We start from the raw sequence: 22,072 nt of genomic DNA, 5'->3' as shown, positions 1-22,072 counted from the left end.
CATAACTCTAAACTCCTCAATCAATACCGACAAAACCGATCACTCCTGATATGGTCTGTGTTTTACCTGTGGATGAGTGTAGAGTGTTTTAGGAAGACTGATGTTTAACAGCAGCCCCAGGATAGTGAGGTTTAATGCATCTTCCTGTGTGCAGAGATACATATCACAAAATATTAATCCAGAAACATAACATTAAATCAGACAAATTACACCAAGAAATAATGAATGTGAAAGGGATAGCACAGTTCTCCAAAAGATGTTTGATAAAGATCTCAAGTAACTCTAGCACAGATCTGATGAGCGTTATAATGAACTAATATTTGATCAATTCCGTGTTTTTGCGACATAATTAAAACATTTGCAAACATTATGGCATATTTAAGGGTGCTTTATGTATGCCAAATACACTATAATGGGGAAAAGTATTGGAATACATGCACATTACACATAGAGGACCTTCTAAATATATAGGCACTAATCCTCCGTTTGCAGATATAACAGCTTCTTCCACTTTTCTGGGAAGGCTTTCTATAAGACTTTCATTCATCCAGGGGGTCAGAAACTGATCTTATTTGAGAAGATCTGACTCCTTTCTAGTTCAAAGTTTCATCTCAGGTCTAGCCTCTGTGTGGGCCAGTCAAGTTCATCCACACCAAACTCCCCCAGCCACGCCTTTACGGACCTTGCTTTATGCACTGGGGCACAGTCATACTGAAATATGAGAGGGGCCTTCCCAAAACTGTCCCCACAATGTAGGTAGCGTACGACTGTACAAAATGCCTTGGCACACTGAAGGCAGACTGCGGGGCTGAATGAATCACTGGAATTCAATAATTAGCGTCCCAACAGTTTTGTCAATTTTAGGTCTGTCCCAAAACCTAGTGAGCTGCCTAAGTAGGTACTGACTCCATAGGCAGCTGTTTAAATCGACAGCATTCAAATTAACATCTGTCTTCGTGAAGCAGATTACTGAGGTGCTCTAGTTAGAAACCAATTGTGTCACGGCTTGCTTGCTTACCTCAACAGCTGTGGTCACCTCAGTGTTTCAGTGCAATTGATTCTAGTCTTCCTGTTTTTATTGCAGCTGAGGAACATTTCGATGCTACCTTTAAGCTTGGCCACATTAAGATATCTCAGTAGGCAGCATCTCTGAGGTATCTACGAACTAGGACAGCCTATGTGTTGGGAGCATGCACATCATGACTTAAAATGCTCTCTATATAGGAGTTCATTAGGTTTTGGGAGAGACACAATGTATGTGAATATCAGCAAATAAATAAAGATTGTGTAGTAAAACTTGTATGAATGTCATAACTACGTGTATTCTCTTTACATTATCAACAAGAGGTGCCATATGTTTGCTTAAAATTAAACATGATCTTTAATCATGACCGTTATACTTAATTTCAGCACGCTCTGTGCTGCTGTTATGCAGTGGAGAAGAGCACAGTGAGGTCCCAGCATGCTGAGCAAAACTAATGAATAATAAATATATGCTGGAATATAAAAAACCCAGAAAGAAAACAACAAAGCAGCAGCAATGAAAAAAAACTGATCTAAAAAGAGAGATGGGGCTTAAGTGACATTTAGAAACAACGTCTAACTTCCTGTGAGACACACACACAAAGTTTACAGTGTCCGTGGGAGAGTACTTATGCTTGTCCAGTGTTTCTATCTCTTCATGCAGGACTCTTGATGTTGGAACATATGCTGTGAGGATTCAACTGCATGTAGCCAGTGAAGTTAGGTACAGATACTGGGTGATTAGTTCTGGCACTCATCCCAAAGTTAGAGATAAATTAATGGAAACAGAGAAGCCAGAGATGCCTTGATACCCGTTTAACCTGAGCTTGGCACTTGGCATTTAACATGCTGACCCCATGCTCGTGTGCAGCTGCTCTAGGGTGAATCTTTTGTGTGTGTGTGTGTGTTATCATTAAACTATAGAGTACCTGAGTTTGTGTCAGACTAATGGTCTGAATGTGGGGAAATATCAACATGCTGTCTTTTTTCTGCACCTTCTTCACTGAGCCATCATTCACTCCCACACCTAACACCTGAGAGAGAGAGAGAGAGAGAGAGAGAGAGAGAGAGAGAGAGAGAGAGAGAGAGAGAAGGTGACAAATATAAGAGAAAAGCAAAGAAAGGGATGTGTGATAAGAGAGAAAAGAAAGAGTAAAACAGTGGAAATAAAAAAATGAAAAATATATGAAGGTAAAAAGTAAACATGAATGTGTGTGTGTGTGTGTGTGTGTGTGTGTGTGACAGAGAGAGACATATAATGTAAATTTTACAGCTGATTAGACCATACAACATTATTATATACAACAGCTGACATCATATTAGCCTTGTTTCTTTAAACAAATATTTCTGATTCCTGATTGGATGGAGAGTGAGTCACTGCTAATCTCTAAGTGGAAGTTAATAAAACACAGAGATGCAGGCTCATTTGCATATGACCCACATGCAAAAATTAGTTTAGTGTAAAGCATTAATGCTGGCGCTTTCATGAGAAAAACCTGCTGAACCTACAGAACCTGTTCACAAATGGCATTAGCAGCAGTATTAAAGGGACAGTCCACATATTTCACAAAATTCAACGTATAATTCTCTGGTTGAGATGTGAACCAAGTGAATGAGAGCGTTTTGATTCTGGGTTGAGAAAATTAAACAGTGGTACTGAATGGAACCAAATGTCCTCCTCAAAAAGCTCACCACAGAAATTATTACAGCAAATGGTGGTGAACACACTGTTGTCTGGCCATAGATTTGAGAAAGTTATGGTTTAAAATTAACTCCTAGAAAGAAAGGGACGTGCAGGAGGCTGTGAGGTGAAGACACTTATTGAGGTCAGACTGTTCACTATATTTTCATCATCATATTTCCGTATAAAGCTTTTAGATGGGCGGAGGTCACTGATAGCAATGTAGAGAAAATAAAATGCTTTGTTTGTTGTAGACACAGAGATGCCTGGTTCCGTTCAACACCAATGAAAGAAATCAGACTCCATAAGTCTCCCATTAATCAAACTCATCACATCAAAACACAAACAGTTTCCTGGAATATCATAGTCACACTTAATGAATAAGAGGTAAACAGTGCAGTGTATTATTTCCCCTGAAGTATTCAGTACTTTTCTCACCTGGTATTTTATGCCATAGGATGATGTGTTAATAAATAAAGAGTTTTCTACATTGCCCTCCTCTGTTGGGAGGAAAATAAGTTTAAAAGAAGTCTTCCCTCTGGGTGGTATCTTCTGTAAACACACAAAGGATAAAAATGAGCAAAAAAACAAAGAGAGTCTTTTTTAAATCACTGGAAAGCTATAAGACTCAGAAGAAAACAAAACACACCGTTTTGTTTCTTTGAAATGTCATTTAATGCTACGTTTTTTACCAAAACTGAGGCAGGAAGAGAAGAACATTTAATTAACCACAATGATTTACAATTCATTTCACCAGTGTAATGTTTAAAGAGGGTTTCTAGAGCCAAGTGTCAATAAAAAAACAGACAAGTTGCTCTCTGTGTTGTTATTTCAGGTCCTGCATTTGTATTGTGTAGTAAATGATATTCTTGTTTTATTACATTTTTTCCTCTAATTTTTATGACAAATCTGCTGTTTTCTGACTACTGCAGAACAGTATTAACTACTGTCGCCTCTTTAATAAATGCCTATGGGTGTAGACAATCTCTGCCTTCAATTAATCCAGCAATTAAAATACGTTAGAGATGAATTGGTCCACTAGACTAATCCGAGCCTGGGTTTTAATCCAGCTCTTGAAATTGTGGTTTCTCTGTTCTGCTGTGGGGTTTTCAGTCTGTGTGCCTGAAAAAACACCAAAGAATTCCACTAACACCATCAGCAGTTCAAATATTTACAAGTAAATTTTAATCAATCAGTTTGTATCAGACGGCTCGTATTCTGTGGTAATAGAGTAATGTAAAAGTTCATCAACTCTAATCAATCAAAATTAAGCACAAAGGCGTTTGATTCATTATTCAATTTATTCGACTTTTATTTGATTCAGTACTCGTTTCATTCACTGAATCATTTCCTAAGAGTCATGATCAATCACAATCAAACGACCCAAGCAGCTGCTTTTCTAAAAAGATTCTAAGAGAACGATTATTAAATAGAAGAAATCTTGTGGCTCTGAGAGCAAGGGACCACAGGAGTGAGATAATACGACTCAATAAGGATGACTGAGGAGGAAAGAGAGAGAAATAAAGAGAATAGAACACTACTACAGGAAGAGAAAATGAGAGAACCAAAGAAAGGGACGTGAGAAAGAGAGCAAAACTTGCCTGTTCGTAGAAGGAGGGAGTGTGAAAATGTGAGCTGGATGTGTGGATGGACTGGAGAGTGATCTGCTCTGAGCTGTAATTATCTATGTACACCGTTTCAGCTCTCGGCAGTCCAACGGGCCTATACACAGGCACACACACACAAACACACACACACAATACAGAAGATTAAAACCACTGACAGGTGAAGTAAATAATATTGATTATCTATTACACACTCCTGTCGAGTTGTGGGATACTTCAGGCAGAAAGTGAGCACTCAGTTCCTGCAATTGATGTTAAAAGCAGGAAAAATGTGAGCATAAGAATCTGAGCTAATTTGACAAATACAACTGATGATGACCCCATTTCACAGAAAAGGCAGATATTTCACAATGTGGCTTCCAGCGACCATTGCCTATGTTTTCTGACATTTCTCTTAATTTCCACAGTGACTATGAGCATGTGACAACGCATCTGATCTCAAGGTCTAAAAGTATGCATACGCATTTTATTGCAGGAGCTGGAGGTAACAGTGTGATCAGACGCTGTTCCTGAAGAGATAAAAGCTCAGTTCTCTCATGGTTAAAAAAAAAAGAAGGGTAAAAGCTCAATCTTCTATAAAAAGCCCAGGTCTGAGCCTCTGCTGCTGCTTTGACATTCAGAGCTGACCTGATACAAACGTGTGGTTAAAGGCCAACATTAAAGCTGCAGAGGTGTGAAGCCATGAGAGAGAAAGAAAAAAGAAAAACACTTCAAGCTTGGGACGGCCCCGAGAGACAAATTAAAAGCACTTCAAAACACAAACTTTAGTAGGTTTATTCTGCTTTGAAATTAGTACATAGCTCAGAGGCTTTAGAGTGTTGAGACACTGCAATTTTGATGTCACAAACAACAACAAGATAACTTTCAATGTAAATTTGCACACTGTATAAAATTCATTTGTGACATCATAAGCATTCATTGTGACATCATAAATGGAACTTCTGAAAACAGCATGGTGATGGGCTGCATTTGCAATAACAAACAGCCAGAGGGAGAACTGATTAGAAAGTTCCACAGAAGTGAGGGTGTGTACAAGGGTGTGTGTGGGGTGTGTGTGTGTGTGTGTTCTGCAGGCAGTAAACAGGCTGAAGCATGTGGCTGAGGAACAGGAGGATGATGAAATTAGATGGGAAGAGAAATAAGGCTCTGCTTGTTCCCTCTTGTGGGTTTGTTCATGGGCAGCAGCAAAAACAAGCTGGAAACATGTGTTAGTGTTTTATTTGAGCTAAAAACTACACACTATTCATGCCGATTTTATCAGTGGCTGGAAATCTGTTATACACCTTAATGTGGCTTTATGATTCAGGTTTAAAAGGTTTATAAAAAAAGAGACATAGGAGTCTGGTCTTGTGTGAGTGAAAATGACAGTGACGTTGTTGGTGTTAAGACTTCCTTATAAGGACTTATATTGAAGCAGCCAATCAGAATAAAGTAGACCTAATAGGGCAGTGCTTATGTAATTTACACACCTGTAGTAAATGTGCAATAAATCAGAAACAGCGCTGTTACAGCCTGAGGGCGGCAGCAGTATCGAGAAGGAGTCCTAGCCCAAAGTAAAGAGGTCATCGTGAAGATTTTCAGCCCAAAGAGATGTTTTAAATGGAGGCAGGACTTTATTTGGTCATCTCTATCATCTGTGTGTGTGTGTGTGTGTGTTATGTGAAATACTCACTGCGTCCCGAAATTCAGCACAGATGGACGCAGGTGGACAGGTGTCCCACTGTTCGTCAAATAAATGGAGCAGAGAGAGAGAGAAAGAGAGAGAGAGAGAGAGAGAGAGAGATTAGTATTCGTCTCTGCATGATTTCAAAGTAAAATTCTTCCGCTGACAAACAGAATGGGATGTTCTGGAGCTGCCACACATTAGCCAAAGTTCTCCATGCCCAATGTAAGCGTCAGCCAGAGATGTACAAAGCCCCAGTATCAGCCTCATCCAATACATGAGCTGGAGTGGCATTTATCATCATTGATCCACAACTAATCATCCAGGATCAGTGCCTGACCTCATATCATAACCTTATCATTATGACTGCTGGAATACCATCAAATCCTTACAGCTATGTTCCAACATCTAGTGTAAATCTTTCCAGCATCTTCCCACTGCAGTAAAGATAAACAAACTCGTAAACCCATAACAGCAGGATTAAGGTGATCTGAGGTCAGTCCTGTGCTGATGTATTGAACACAGTGGGCTGAAAGATAAGAACGGACTTTATCACTGAATCACATCACTGCACACACAGACTGTGTTTAACCAACACAGGACACATCCTTAACACACAATCATTCATAACATGATTGACACATACACACACACTAAATTTGTGTGTCCATCAAAACAGTCATATATTCATTCGGTGTTTCAAAATGCTTTATCCACGTTAGGGTCATGGTGGGTCTGGAGCCCACCTGTAATCATTGGAGAGGGTTCCACCAAGTCATTCACACACTTATCCAGCCACTAACACACACACCTGTGAAAGATTTTGCACAGCCAGTCCACCTACCAGCATGTGTTTATGGACTACGGGACGAGACTGGAGCAGACACAGGGTGAGCACACCACACTAATTACAGACAGTGACCCAAGGACCATGGAGCTGTGTGACAATGACACTACTTGTTGCTGCTGCATAATATGAAGATTAATGCCATAAATTATGCAAATATATACATAGATCCATCACAAGATTAAAACCACAGACCACTGACATGAATAACAGTGATGTGGTTACAATGGCTGCTGTCATGGTGTGAGTTATATCAGGCAGCAAGTGAACGTTCAGTTATTAAGTTGATGAGCCTTGGACAAACATGACCCACATGCAGGGTCACGGGTGGTTCTCCCTGGAACCATTTTGTGTGCTAACCACTGCATACCAGACACCCCACACAAGACCAGCCTTTAAAGAGGTGCTCGGACCCAAACGTTCGGTGAGTATACTAAATAAGAGCTTGTTAATTCAAGTTCACAGAAGTGTTCATCTTTACCCGTGTCATTGGTTATATGGCAATGACAATGACCTGTCCCTTCACACTGAAGTTAAAAGTGTTTCTGGAACATTTGCTTTCTGAGGTACAAATATCAGTCTTAAAAGCATGGGTTTCATTAACTCTATGGATACAGAATGCTATGTAAATCCCTTGTTTTGTTTCATTTCACTATGTTTAATTTAATCTGAGCTTGTGATTGGAGATTGAAAAATTTGGTGAAATGAAAATGTGGTGTATTTTTGGGGGTTTTCTGGAGAGTGTAACTAAGTCTGACCTGCGGCATTTCTCTCACTCTCTCACACACACACACATAAACAAGACAGAAAGGAAGCTGGTGTTAAACAGGAAGTAGACATGAAACACAGTTCGTTATGATCAGATAAATGATTATAAAAGAGACGTACATACAATCAGCATCTATCAGCCCCCAGTCTGTGGGTTATCTAGTAGAAATGACCCTTTTTCCACATTGATTTGGCTTTAAGATCCTTCTTCAGGAGGGATCTCATGTATGAGGTGTGTGTGTGTGTGTGTGTGTGTTTTGGAGAAGAGAATCTTTGCCAAAACATGTCTGAATTCAGTTTAAATTGGTAAAGGGAAGAAAGTGAGTACAGACTAGAGAGGATCCACCCTCAGTTCACTGACTGGGGAGTGAGCGCTGAATTAAAAAAAAAAAAACAAACATTTGAATCACTGTAACACAGTCACACAGTAGTGTTTTAACCAAGTTCAGCCTTTCTGACGCATGCACACTATCATCAGCTGATATAATCTTTATCTTTACATACCTCTCATTTAAAGGCTAAGCAGCAGCTCTATGAAAGTGTCAAACAAATAAATACAGTGGAGTTTGAGTTCCTAACTTGTGTTTATTGATAGTCAGAAAACATGTTATTTCTTACTAATTGAAGGAGTAAGGTTTAAAAGACCGTTGGTCCCCCCCCCCCCCCAGCGGTGTTGGGAAACTCTAATAGGCGTCTTGCCTGTGACGTAGATGGTGGACAACAACTCTAGAAGCTGCACTTAATTTAATGAGGAAAAGGTGTGTTGTTTTTGGCTGCAATCATTCAATGTACAGTGGGACATCTGTGAACAAATGGCCCAAAGATCCCAAAATATCCAGAAAATTGACTAAATTTGTCCACTTTAAACGGGCACTTTGGAAAGGACCCTCCGCTCACTCCGTTATCTGTAGCTCATTTCACTGGCGCTTTTCCAACAATATGGGCATGTAAGGACACCAACGAAAGGTGTTCAAGAGCCTCTGTAACATGGAGGTAAACAGGGTGAGGACACTCACTTCGCCTGTTTTAGTTGGTGTTAGTTAACGTTAGCTTGACTCGCTAAACTCGGTGTCTCAGATTATACTCGGCTACGTAGCTGCATTACGGAGGTTTATAGTGTCGGATGAATTCGAGTTCGACTTCGATCACATTTACAAGAATAACGGTACCTCTACATTTGAGTTTAGCTTATTGCTAGGCTATTGTCATGAATAATGTTGGTTATTTAGCTAGATACTGTCATAACAGTCAGTCATAACGGTGTTTTACCGCGGCGTTGTTCAGCTGTTGTCCACCAGTGACGTCACGGTCGCGTTCGAGAATTTCCGTAGCGAGCTCGGGTTTTTCCGTCAATTTAATAAAATTGTCAGTTTTAAAGCAAATTAAGCAGCTATTTTCATTTTAATTCACACTTATATCTGTCAGTGACTACAATAATGTGAAATATTCATGAAGGTCCATTAAGTGGTGCTTAGCCTTTAACTTAAATACACAAAGATTCCAGTATTAACTCAGATATTCCCTGGATGATATATTGCCTGGTGAAATAAAAATGGGTTACATTTTACAGTTAAAGCCATCATTCATAAGACTACCAACATGAAATTACATAAACATTTATGAACTACTTGTCCACAAAAGCTTGTTTTAGCGCTATTCAGACAGGATTTATAAAACAGAAATGACTAGTGTAATTACATATTTTACAGGTGCTCCTCTGTGATTTTTTTTCCATCCGGATTGGCCAGGTCAGAGTTGTCTCTCTCCTTCCCTTAAAAAAATGACTAGCTAAATTACCCACCATTTTCCCAGATATAAATTTCTGAGGTTTTCCAGGGACATGTCCCCTCATGTAGGGTAAAAAATATTATTAACTATTTACGATTAACTATGCTACTAGGGCTGCAATCATGGCGTATGATTGGAGGGTTAGCCCACTGCTTTTTCAAAATGCCTATTCAAATGCACTTTGGTCAGTTACACCAGTGATTATCCACCCTTTTATGTCCTGCAGCTCACCAAAACATAGGCTGGTGTCTGCAATGACCTCTTCTCTGGACCCTGAACCCTTACAACCTGCGCAGGGGACACAGACTACAACACCGTATTTGCCAAGTCTGCTGCCACTCCAGGTTTCTCTGTACCTTTGGTAACAATTATCCACAATGGTGATCAAATACATTAAAGAACATGGCTCTAATGTCCATAATTCAACAAAACACAGATCTATTTTTAGACAAGAGCAGGTGAAGTAAACTGCTGCACGGGTCAGTTCTTTTTCAAACGTGATATACCATCAGTATATGATATTGATAAAGAAACCTCTAGAGATTTTAATGTAATCACAACACATGGGCTTCATCGCTGAGGAGATAAACCCATTCAGTTCAAATAGGACATCATTCAGTTATAGCCTAGAAAGAGTTATGAAAAATAATGATGGCTGGAATAAGCCTTTATAGATGTCTATGTCAGTTGTAATAAAATGCTAACACAGATGTCATGTAGTTTTATGTATAATGACCTACAGAGAAGTCTTATAAAAGGTATAGCACCTTAACATCAGATCATACAAGTGCCCTGTGGCCATTTCTGGCCTCCTGATCATCCACAGCTTCTAATAAAATGGCTCAGTCGAGCTCCCCACACTCTCTCAACCCAATAGTCGATGTTGTGTGAAAGTACTGGTGCAGACTGACTGATGTTGCATCATACATGTGAATGCAACACACTGGTGATGACTGAGGCTATATAGAGTTCACACATTCATTTATTTCTTCATTTCCACCTTGTAAACACTGCTGTACATTTTATTAAAGATAAAGGATACATTTTAATAAAAGATCATTTTTATTAAAAGGAATATAAGCCACATAAGGTGACTTTAATGAACAGGGAACCTCCAGAGAATAAAGAAATCACCTCTAACTATTCTTTACATTCTGCCAAAACCAAACATAAACAAAAAGACTCTGGGACAGAATCGTCACACACTCACGAGAACAAACTCTGCACGTCTGACAACCATTTCCGCTCTGTTTTCAAACAGGAAATGGCGGGCAATTTAAATAATGCTATGAAAGCAGAAACTCTATTTGACTTTTGCACTCACGCTCACACACAGTCCCATATTAGAAGTTAAAGTAGAAGGTAAGGTAAACAACACCTCTATAAATAACATGCTTAAATATGGCATCTTTCTGGAATTTTCAGCAAAGTTTATTTTAATGAATATATCTTTAAAAATTTAAATGGAGGGGAAAAAAACTGTAAAATGTTCCATAACTTTTGCACAGGCCGCCTTTTAGGTTTCAATATTATTATTATTTCTCAATATGGTACTTTTAATAAATATAAAGCAACAGTGAATCAAAGTGTGCCAAAGTGTGTTCTTTGTAGTGGGTTGTGTATATATATATATATATATATATATATATATATATATATATATATATATATATATATATATATATATATATATATATATATACACACACCTCACTAATGCAATCAAATCCTCACAGCAATGTTTCAATATCTAGTGCATAGTCCTCCCAGAAAAGTTGAGACTGTTACAGCAACAAAGAGAAACAACCTCCTAATGAACACCCCCTTCATTTCAGAAGACGACTGGATGCGGAGGTGTACACGTACTACCTTCCTAACCACATCTGTGTGGCTTATCTTCTCATCCTTACATTTACTGTCCCTTCATCTCTCTCTCTCTCTCTCTCTCTCGCCCTCTGTTACGTTTTCTCATGCCTCCCTCTGTGCCAAACCCACAAATAGCAGCACTGCACTGCCACACTGCATTCCTTTAACGCTCCAACTCTCTCTCCCCCACCTCCCTCACTCTTTTCCAATACAGACACACATCTGTTAATCTACTCTGCTGCTTCTGTGGTGTGAAACTGTATGTTTTGACACTGATCAAAATCTCATTAAAAGGTTAATCCGTATTCTGCTGTCTCCTAACATTGCATAAAAGATGCTCAAGGCTTTCTTTATTGTTGGAGGCACTGTAAGCTGATCCAGAGAACAGTTCACGTGGGTATGAGCTTATTATTAATGCTTATTAAGAAAAATTATGAAACAAGGGATGCGTGGTCAGTATCTACTGTTTTTTTTGTTACTTTGCTCTCAATCAAACTGCTGTGATTTCATGATGTAAATAATGTGAGCCAGGTCAGCACACTCGACTACAAGCAGAGAGCTGCTGCTGCACAGAAAAAAAATCACAAAATGTCAGCAGTGAGAGATTATTTCCAGGTATATAACGAGATCAAAAGTGCAGTGTGCAATGTTTACACTCTTATACAAGAACTATTCGTATGAGCAAAACAACACTCAAGCGTGCTCAGTTTTTCTTGACTCACTCTGAACCATTCTGTGCTCACTCTCAGATTAAAGGCTAAGCAGCAGCTCTATGAAAGTGTCAAACAAATAAATACAGTGGAGTTTGAGTTCCTAACTTGTGTTTATTGAGAGTCAGAAAACATGTTATTTCTTACTAATTGAAGGAATAAGGTTTAAAAGACCGTTGCCCCCCCCCAACGGTGTTGGGAAACTCTAATAGGCGTCTTGCCTGTGACGTAGATGGTGGACAACAACTCTAGAAGCTGCACTTAATTTAATGAGGAAAAGGTGTGTTGTTTTTGGCTGCAATCATTCAATGTACAGTGGGACATCTGTGAACAAATGGCCCAAAGATCCCAAAATATCCAGAAAATTGACTAAATCTGTCCACTTTAAACGGGCACTTTGGAAAGGACCCTCCGCTCACTCCGTTATCTGTAGCTCATTTCACTGGCGCTTTTCCAACAATATGGGCATGTAAGGACACCAACGAAAGGTGTTCAAGAGCCTCTGTAACATGGAGGTAAACAGGGTAAGGACACTCACTTCGCCTGTTTTAGTTGGTGTTAGTTAGCGTTAGCTTGACTCGCTAAACTCGGTGTCTCAGATTATACTCGGCTACGTAGCTGCATTACGGAGGTTTATAGTGTCGGATGAATTCGAGTTCGACTTCGATCACATTTACAAGAATAACGGTACCTCTACATTTGAGTTTAGCTTATTGCTAGGCTATTGTCATGAATAATGTTGGTTATTTAGCTAGATACTGTCATAACAGTCAGTCATAACGGTGTTTTACCGCGGCGTTGTTCAGCTATTGTCCACCAGTGACATCACGGTCGCGTTCGAGAATTTCCGTAGCGAGCTCGGGTTTTTCCGTCAATTTAATAAAATTGTCAGTTTTAAAGCAAATTAAGCTGCTATTTTCATTTTAATTCATACTTATATCTGTCAGTGACTACAATAATGTGGAATATTCATGGAGCTCCATTAAGTGGTGCTTAGCCTTTAAAGCGCTATATCTATGACGTGAGATTACTGTCTTTAATTTCAGAGCCCTGTGACAGAGTTAAACTGCATACACTGACACAATGAGAGCAGAGAAATTAGAGAAGGGTTACGAAACCTGACTCTGCTTTTAGACAAATTAAACATAAAAATTATGATCTGTCAGCTACGCCCAAGTACATTCTTTCCTTTACATCTCACAAATCAAGTAAAAATCAACACCACCACAAAGAAAGAATATCATTAATATACTATATTTATATGTTTTTAGGTCTTCATTTAATATTTTAACGCTCATTAGAGTATAGTGTGTGTAGCCTTTCAAAAGCATGTCTGAAAATGTATAAGCGGGCTGGAATAGGTAAGACAAATAAAACAAAAACCAAAGTTTCAGGTTTAATGTGCTTCTGCAATAGGAAAGTCTGAGTGTTGTGTTCTGTTAAGAAATGTTCAGAGGACATTTACACTCGCGCTTCCTCTTTGTGAAATCAGTCAATGCGAAACAGAAGCGAACCTGAGGTGTTTTAACCTGGATCATGAAAGAACTCTTACAAAAAATAGCACTTACAGGAAGTGTCCATGTAACGTTGGACTTTTCAGAATTTTAAAACAAGCTTGTTGAACACACTACTCAACTTTTCAAATACACTCTTCTGCACCGTGAGCTGGAGATTCAGAAAATGTATGTTGCCCCCAAATTGTGGTTTCCATGGTAAAAATGGTCAAGAACTCCTTGGTTCCAGAAAACCCCATGTTTCAGAAAGCAGCATCAACTGTTTACTCAATTCAATAAAAATGAAAGCCAGAAATTACAGCTATTTTCTACAACAAAAAGCATACACACAACTCAAGTTTGAATACTTCTACCACTGTTTTCAGCTCCAAAAATGACTGAGTAAAATTTAGGGAAAATGAGGCACTGTAACTTGTGTAACTCAATAACACTTGAGAACCATGATGCGTCTTCACAAGCCTTTCTTTCAGCGTGTCAAGACATTCTTGAATTTGTTTATAGCTGTGATGAAATTGGTAGAGCAGGCTTTACATAACCACACTGCAGTGTGAAAGCTTAGGTAACTTAAATAACACTGCAATAGACCAATTTTTAATGCTGCTGGCTCATGAAGATGCTTCACTTTGGCTTGTTTTATACTGTAATATTAAAACGTTCATTATAGTTACATTACCAGCAACATGAGTGAAAAACAGATGCTTAGACATTTACAATTTAATAAGATTAGTGTATAACACACAAACTTTATATTTGAAATTACTAAAAATAACTATACATTTATTACCACATCTAATGAACTCGTTGCATATCACTGCCTCAATTCTGGATTTATTTCCCCAACGTTATTCTAGATAAACAAACCTAATTTACCACTTTATTTTGAAATGCACCTGTCAGTTTGAGGTAATTTAATTTAAATAGAAGTTAATTGTTATTATTGCAACTGTCTATATTTGAATCAAACCATTCCTTTGACTATATTACACCGTAGGAGTCTTTGCCACTGTTTACTATTAGCAGCTTAGAAGTGATTTAGGTTTTATCAAGCCACAGATTATTATTAAAGAGGAAAAAATAAAAAAAGCCAAATGCTCAATAATAAGCTCCTGAGGAGAGAACGTAAAATGAAGTCTGAAAAACTGGGGCAATTCCTTTGACATTTCTGGCAGTAATTAGAATAAAGTGACAGATTAACACAGCTAGGTTTTCCTCACTGTATTAACTCATATCTACAGCTCAAACTGAGCTCACTCTTATGCAACAGCAGCTCTGGTTAATTTTACAAACACAAACACACCACCCACCACACCCACTTTATCTCCGCACGTAACAAACAAGGTCAAAGTTCAAAGAATAACAACACAATGCGCTCTCTGTCCAAAGGTTTTAGTTTTAGTTTATTCCTTATACTGAGTGAATTTGGCTTCTTTTATCCCATATTCACATAAGCATAATATCATCCTGTTCAATGACAACAGTCTGCCAGAGGGGTATAAAGTCCAACATCATAAGGCTGGGGAGCAGTGGAACTGCATTCTCAGGAGTGACCGACCTAAACCCAGTAGCTTTGAGATGAGTTAGAATGGTATTTGTGATCCAAAACTATCCATACACCAAAATTCATTGTATATTTATCCTGTAATTGTCTCTAAACATTCACCAAAAACTTATCGGCTTAGTCTCATCTGTATATGTCTGTTTAGTCTTATCTGTTGTGACGTTTCAGTCTGTATCAATTTTGGCTCAGTATCAAATCTAGTAACATAGAGAAACAGAACTAAAACACAGGGTCGCTTTTTCAGCTTTGGTCTGAAATCAAAGAACCAATTGAAACTGTAAACACACCCACAGACTTATTAAACATGCATATTTCACTATGACAGTCATCAAACTTCAAAGGCATTACTTATCATGAAAACTATAAGATTAAATCTGCTTTTAGACCCTTCTACGTTCAGAAATGTCCCTGAAGTCCTGCTGCGAGTAATGGATTTTCAGCTGGAGTAAAAATATCCATGTGGTCATAAATGGAGCTTTGGTCTATCCTTTGGTCAGATAGACGATGAGTCACTGCTCTGAATAAATGGTACGTTTTAAACCAAAGGGTTTAAGACATAGACTGGACACAGTTGTTCATATTCATATATCAGAACGTTTCCAGGGTTTAGTGAGTGTGTTTATGTGTACGAGGGAAAAATAACTTCGCTATTTATCCATTACAAACACTGTAGTTAAGCACTACGGAAAAGTGTTATCGATTTTTAACAATGAAATTACCGCCATTCCTCTCTGCTTTTTCATTGGTGCAGAAGTGTCCAGTGAACACACCTTCATTTCCAGCCTGAATCAACATCAACAGACACAACGTCCCTCAGGTTCTAAGGCATGGAAGCAGAGATCAATAATAACTGCTCTGAAAATCCAAGCGTGAGCACTAAAATGATTTGGGAGTACAAAGGACCGACTGAGGAAGGGCATGCGAAAAACCCATCGGTGCTCCATGAATAGTGCTTTTATATTTAAATTAAAATCCTGACATAAAAATAATGACATAAAAACCTGGGCTCACAAAAAAAGTGGATGGAAAAGGTATCAGGGCCACCGTGGTAAGTTCAGTGGTCTGTCATCACTTTAATCCACGACACAATAGACTGATACTTCAATGATCACACACGTTTACTCATTTAATTACAATGCAGTTGTTCAGTAACCTCATCATAATGTTTTTTTTTTGTGGTTTCTGACATCACCCACACTTATCTATGAGCATGAACACATCTGAAGCTTATAAACGTATACTACTCTTTTGATCTTTATGCTAATATACTCTTGTCTGTGTTTAAAGACAACAGGGCATGATTCAGTGTCAGAAACCACAGAATGATGCCTATTAGAGATACTGGACAGTTTAAGACAGTTCTGAGATGAATATGGTGTGATTTAGACATGATGTTTTTAGAGATACAAATGACAGACTGCACTTTTAAGAGTAGGATAAATTGTGCAAATTTGTTATTTTTAGCTGATATATGGCTTTAAATGGTCTATTTAAAGCAGTTTGGCTTTGAGAGCAATGTTGTTTTTGGGTCTGGGAGCTGTGAGGGTTTGTTGGTGACGTTTGAATTCCTCAAGTTTGTTCTCAGAGCTCTACACTACACACACTGCATACATACACACACACATGCACAACTTGTATATGGTGAGGGGGCTAGATACCGAATTGGGTTTCTGAGCTCTTTTTGTGGGAAGCTACATGCAACTTTAAACAGCACAGACCCTTTAAGGTATACAGCTATATTTATGTAAAGAATGGTGTACATACCAAGGTCACAGTGTGCGCAAAAAAAAAAAAAAAAAGAATTTAAAGGATCCATTTTTTCCTATTTTAGAGTTTCAGAGACCTTAGGAATTCACGGCTGTGTGCCATCAATATGCCATACATGCAGCTTTAAACAGCAATGGCTCTACAAGTCTATGCACCTAAATAGTGACACACATATCCCCAAGCCCAAGTGTGCCCAAAGGGTAACTACAGCTCCTAGCTAACTCTACCTCTATTTGAACTCTCTGCAATGCTAGTTAAATGCTCTGCAATGGGAGGGGCCAGTGGGAAGGGGAATATCAGGGCAGGGCTCTGCTGCGTTTCTGATTTTTTGTGTCCATAACAACACAGAAACATCCACATGGCCAGGACACCAATGCTACTAGGACAGGACGACACACATCCATCCTACAGTATGAGCGAGGTATGAGGAAAGCAGCAAGGGGGCAGGAAAATTTCTGAAAATTTAGTTTCCCAAGAGCAGTTACCATAAATGTGTGTGCAAAGGCTTCTGAAACCAAACCCATGCCCTTGGTGTGTATGTGGGCAAGTGTGTTACCCAAATCTGTCCATGTATTCCGCATGAACGGATGGAAAGAGTAAAAGACTGTGTGATGTTAGTCAGCAAAGCACAAACCAAACTCAGCCACAGACCCATTGTAAAATCTGCAGCTCTTCTGGGGCAAAAGGACAAGATTTTACACCTCAGGTTTTCGCGAGATATCAAACTCAGCAGATAAATAAAAAGTGGGCTCTAATATTTGTACAAGAGGATATTCTAACAGCTCTGCAAAAAAATGTGTTTTTGAACTCCTCTCATTGGCATGTGATTACATAAACCAACAATGGTGTTTAATTTCTTACCAGTGTAAAGCTCACAGTTCAAAAAGTTTCATTACAAACAGCCTTTCTGAAGACACCGGGGAGGAGTGATTTGTGGGACACTACACAGCATTTTAAGAAGGGTTGCCACCTTTAGGGTGGACAAACAAGAGACACTAACCTACAGGTGTCAGCCTTTTATCAATCACGGATGCACTTGCATCAGAAAACACTGACAGTGACATGCACTCACACTCGCAGAGTTAGCTGGTCATTATCTGCTCTTATCAACCTGGTATATTTACGTAAATATGGGCAAACATCATCCTGTATTCAATATGGAACTCAGCATTTTCTTGTTTTTAATACGGGACAATCATGAGGGAGAAGTAGCAACCCCAGTTTTAAGCTTCTCAGTCACAGTTCAGTGTGTTCTCTGTAGAGGATGTGTTAGCTACCAACATGAATATATATATATTTAATAATAATATTTTCACTTACAGCTATATTATACAATGTATTCATTAGTCAAGCATGTCAATATGAACACAGCTGGTGCTAAATCCTTGTTGCTAACTAATCAAGCTAAGGTTAACTAGGAAAACACTGTAAATATATTTGGGCACAAGACTACAGTGGTCAGATAAGTGAGAGCTGCTGATTAGCAGTTAGCCGTTAGCCAGCAGCACTAACAGCAGTTAGCAGAATGTGTGCTGCTGAGAGATAGCAGCAGAGGATGTGGGGAAAGTACAAAGAAAGTGAAAGTAACAATTTTTATGGTTTCTGTGAGTGAGATAAAGTGTTAGCATATACATGCATGATTTGGGGGGGTAGGCTTTGTGAACACATTACAACACTGAGGGGCTTCCTGTAAGCATAGCCACTAATGACTAAACACAAGGGTCTGATGTGAACAGAAAGAGATGGATGTTTAAAGAGTAGCTTCACACAACACCTCAAATAAACAAACAGTGCTAGCCACAAAGATGATGCTGAACTAGCGTGAACGCTACTTTCAGTTTGAAACATACTAAATGTAAAATACGAAACCCAATTATATAGGGGCAAAGTTGAGTTAAATGTATCACTGATAAATACTGAAAAGTATAAAATAGCTTAACTTAACAAAATAAATAACAAAGTGCAAACTGCAACAATAAATGATCACATTTTCTACAGAAAGATTTTCTAAAAATGGATAAACGTCAGCTAATACTAATGCTAATGGATAAAATATAATCTTAGATTGCAGGGGGCTACACACAGAAATATGATGCTGAGTATTCTCTGAAATTTCATTAAATGTAAACTTTTGTTCTGTTGGACAGACATTTCTGTCCCTGTGCTTTTTGCTTTAAAAAGTAAAAATGTTGACTTTTTAGTCCGATTTCAGAACTTTACTGTAATTCAAACACCGTCGGAACATTTTTTCGGAACATGTGCAAAAAATAAACAAACAGTGCACTATGTCCATTTTAGGTGAGGATCTATCAGAGAGAAAGTCCATACACGTCACACACATACACAGCCCCATCTCTCTCTCTCCCTTTTCCATTACCTGATGCTAAACAGCAGCAGCTGTGACGACTTTTTTTGCTAACTACAGAGAGAGAGAGAGAGAGAGAGAGAGAGAGAGAGAGAGAGAGAGAGAGAGAGAGAGAGAGAGAATATATATCTCAAGCAAGAGAGAGGTGAGAAGATGAGGTGGGGGTTGAGCGAGGGAGAGGGAGGAAATATTTACGCAACATGCTGTGAGGCTAAAATTAGGTTCAAAATAAAAACCTCAAACATTTTCAGTGCACGTTGTGAAAAAAACTGAGTCAAAGCCATAATTCAAACCAAGATATTAAACAGATGGTCAACAATTCTGACATTTTGATCACATCTATCTGTAAGGTGTGTGTGTGTGTGTGTGTGTGTGTATATACCACTGCTGTTGAAACAACACTTTGTATCTCAATATGTAACTTTACAGGGAACTAACAAACATTCATAAACTTCAATGTAAAAAATAAGATTTTATTCTAAATCACTGATTCCTTTGGTCCTCGGACCACTTTGACACTAGACACTTGATTAAGTGTGACCTGGAGCGTTAATATTTTGTGTATTATCTCAGCATCCATGTGATTCTGTGTGTCCACAGATCACAATCACTGCCCTGCACCTGCTCTGTCTCACCCTCTACCTACTCCTTTCTCTCATGTTTTTCTCTGTTTCCTCAGAGAATGCAGCACACCTGTAAGACATGTTTTTCAGCCATACTTGACGTTAGTGTGTGTTTTATTTCTACAAACTCTACCTACACTCATCCGTTTTCACATTCTTCTCATCCCTCGCTCTCTATGTTTTGTGCACAGGTTCCTGTTCTCGATCAATGAAGCCCTGAAGAACAGCGTCAATCCAAACACTTTCAGTCGAAACGCCTCTTTAATACCATTTACCCACGACATATCTGTGTTCTTTTAAAGCCTTAGAGTCTCTGTATCCACAGATTTAGCCAATGGAGAATTGAAAATATTCCAAATAATAATAATAATAAAATTCTGAACTTGTTTGCAACACATCAAGCGCAACGCAGAACACTGTGTGAATGAAGAGGTCTAGTGCATCCTGCTGTAACCTCCCACCACTTCTCACATCCTCAGTTTCTCTCCAGCACGCTCTGTTTGAGTAGTGTTTGTCTCGCACCTCCGTTGTTCATTGAATGTGTGTTGTGTTGTAGCCTGCAATGGTTGTGTTTGTGCTGATCATGAACAGAGTGTTTGTTCATGTCATGGTTCTTTAAAAAGGAAGTGTGTGTGTGTTTCAAAATAATCGCTGAAAGGCTGAAAACTCTCATACAGCAGTGGTGATGATCTCCAGCTGAATGGACACGACAGAGAGTACGATAAAGATGGTCTGTCAAGTGTTTGAGGATATTTTCAGTGTTGTGATGCAGTGATAAGACAGATATGATGTAATTTAGTGTAATAGTTGTGTGTGTGTGTGTGTGTTCTGGGAAGAATCTTACCTTTCCTGCTGGGAGAGTGTCTCTGGACTCTGCTCTTCTACAGCCTAAAAACAAGAGAGGGAAAAATAAATAAATAAATAGATAGATAGATTTTTAGGCTGCACAAGTGTGCATGATGACAGGACCAACTGAAATAAATCAAATGGACCCGGGTGTTAGATCATTCTGTGCTGCAGTGACACTGACACTGAGGTGGTATGTTAGAGTGTGTGGTGCTGGATCAGACACAGCAGTGCTGCTGGAGTTTGTGTCGGTCATCCTCTAGTCCATGATCAATGAACACAAAACACAGGGCTATTTGTGGTTTGTGTACTTTTTCTCAGTCTAGCAGTGACACTGAGGGGTTTAAAAACTGCACAGATATTTTTCTGACCTTTAAAATGATTTGAGTGTATTTAATTTAGCAAAAACTTTAACAGCATGAAGGGCTTTTGTTACTCCTCTAAACTCCACACTGAAAGAACTGAAGGCCATATCTTCCTGCACAGTAACTAAAATAACACACACTACATCCATAATGCTCTCCATACCAGGGAACATGGTTTCCATAGGAACACAGCACTACTCCAGCAACACACACTCCTTATAAATCTCATTCATATCCAGATCAGGTGAAGGAGATTGTCCAGAACATTTAACATATAAGTACAAAGCTATAATCACATACAAATGTGTGAACACCCCCTGTTCAAATGGCAGGTTTTGTGTACATTATATAGTTATAGTTCTCCACTGGGAAGACGTCTGCAAATTTCATAAAATGCATATTCATTCATTCATTTGTTTGTCCAGTTTTCTGTAAGCTCTTCATCCTGTTCAGTCTGGAGCCCAAACAGGATCATTGAGTGCAAGGCAGGAACACACCCTGGACAGGGTGACAGTCCATCACAGGGCACCACACACAACTATGGGCACATTTGAATAACCAATCCACCTAACAGCATGTGTTTTTGGAATGTGGGAGGAAACCAGAGCATCCGGAGTAAATCCACAGAGGCACAGGAGAAATAAAATATACTTTTATATAAAAAAAAAAAAAAAAAAAAATAGTGTGCCAGAACCATTGCACAGGCCACACTGCAGGTTACATTTTTCCTGTAATATGCTAAATTCAGGAAAAATAAATGTGTAAACAACTGTAACTTATGAAGATTCTGACATTGTATAAAATATATAGAGAATATTGATTTGGCTGAAGTCACCCGCCTTTTGGAGCACATTCGTTTAACATCTGTAGCTGTGCCTATATGACTCACAAAATTAATGCATGCCATATTACGTGCAACTGCATGACATCATTAAGTAAACAATTCAGAATATCACAATATAATTTTGTTTTATTGTTTGAAAGAAAAATTATTGCACAATAGGATATGGCACAGCCCTCGCCAGTACTATTATACAAGCTATTTAATGATAGCTGACAGCAT

The 22,072-nt window shown here is 38.8% G+C and overlaps 1 protein-coding gene across 2 annotated transcripts in view; it reads right to left on the bottom strand.

Annotated features, from left to right (window-relative positions):
* Nucleotides 1–22,072, bottom strand: part of tmem131l (transmembrane 131 like) — a 42,092-nt gene that overhangs the window by 13,459 nt on the left and 6,561 nt on the right. For both annotated transcript variants that reach the window (XM_066660196.1, XM_066660197.1), the window contains exons 3-8: nucleotides 20,643–20,686; nucleotides 6,002–6,049; nucleotides 4,306–4,426; nucleotides 3,143–3,256; nucleotides 1,953–2,057; nucleotides 67–144 (exon numbers count right to left, since the gene is read on the bottom strand). In XM_066660196.1, the coding sequence (XP_066516293.1) occupies nucleotides 67–144; nucleotides 1,953–2,057; nucleotides 3,143–3,256; nucleotides 4,306–4,426; nucleotides 6,002–6,049; nucleotides 20,643–20,686 (510 nt within the window). The remainder of the gene's footprint in view (nucleotides 1–66; nucleotides 145–1,952; nucleotides 2,058–3,142; nucleotides 3,257–4,305; nucleotides 4,427–6,001; nucleotides 6,050–20,642; nucleotides 20,687–22,072) is intronic.

The sequence above is a fragment of the Hoplias malabaricus genome, chromosome 2 (genome assembly GCF_029633855.1).
Source record: "Hoplias malabaricus isolate fHopMal1 chromosome 2, fHopMal1.hap1, whole genome shotgun sequence".
Lineage (NCBI taxonomy): Eukaryota > Metazoa > Chordata > Actinopteri > Characiformes > Erythrinidae > Hoplias > Hoplias malabaricus.
The sequence above is the reverse complement of the archived record's forward strand: the minus strand, read 5'-3'. Positions and strand labels throughout refer to the sequence as shown.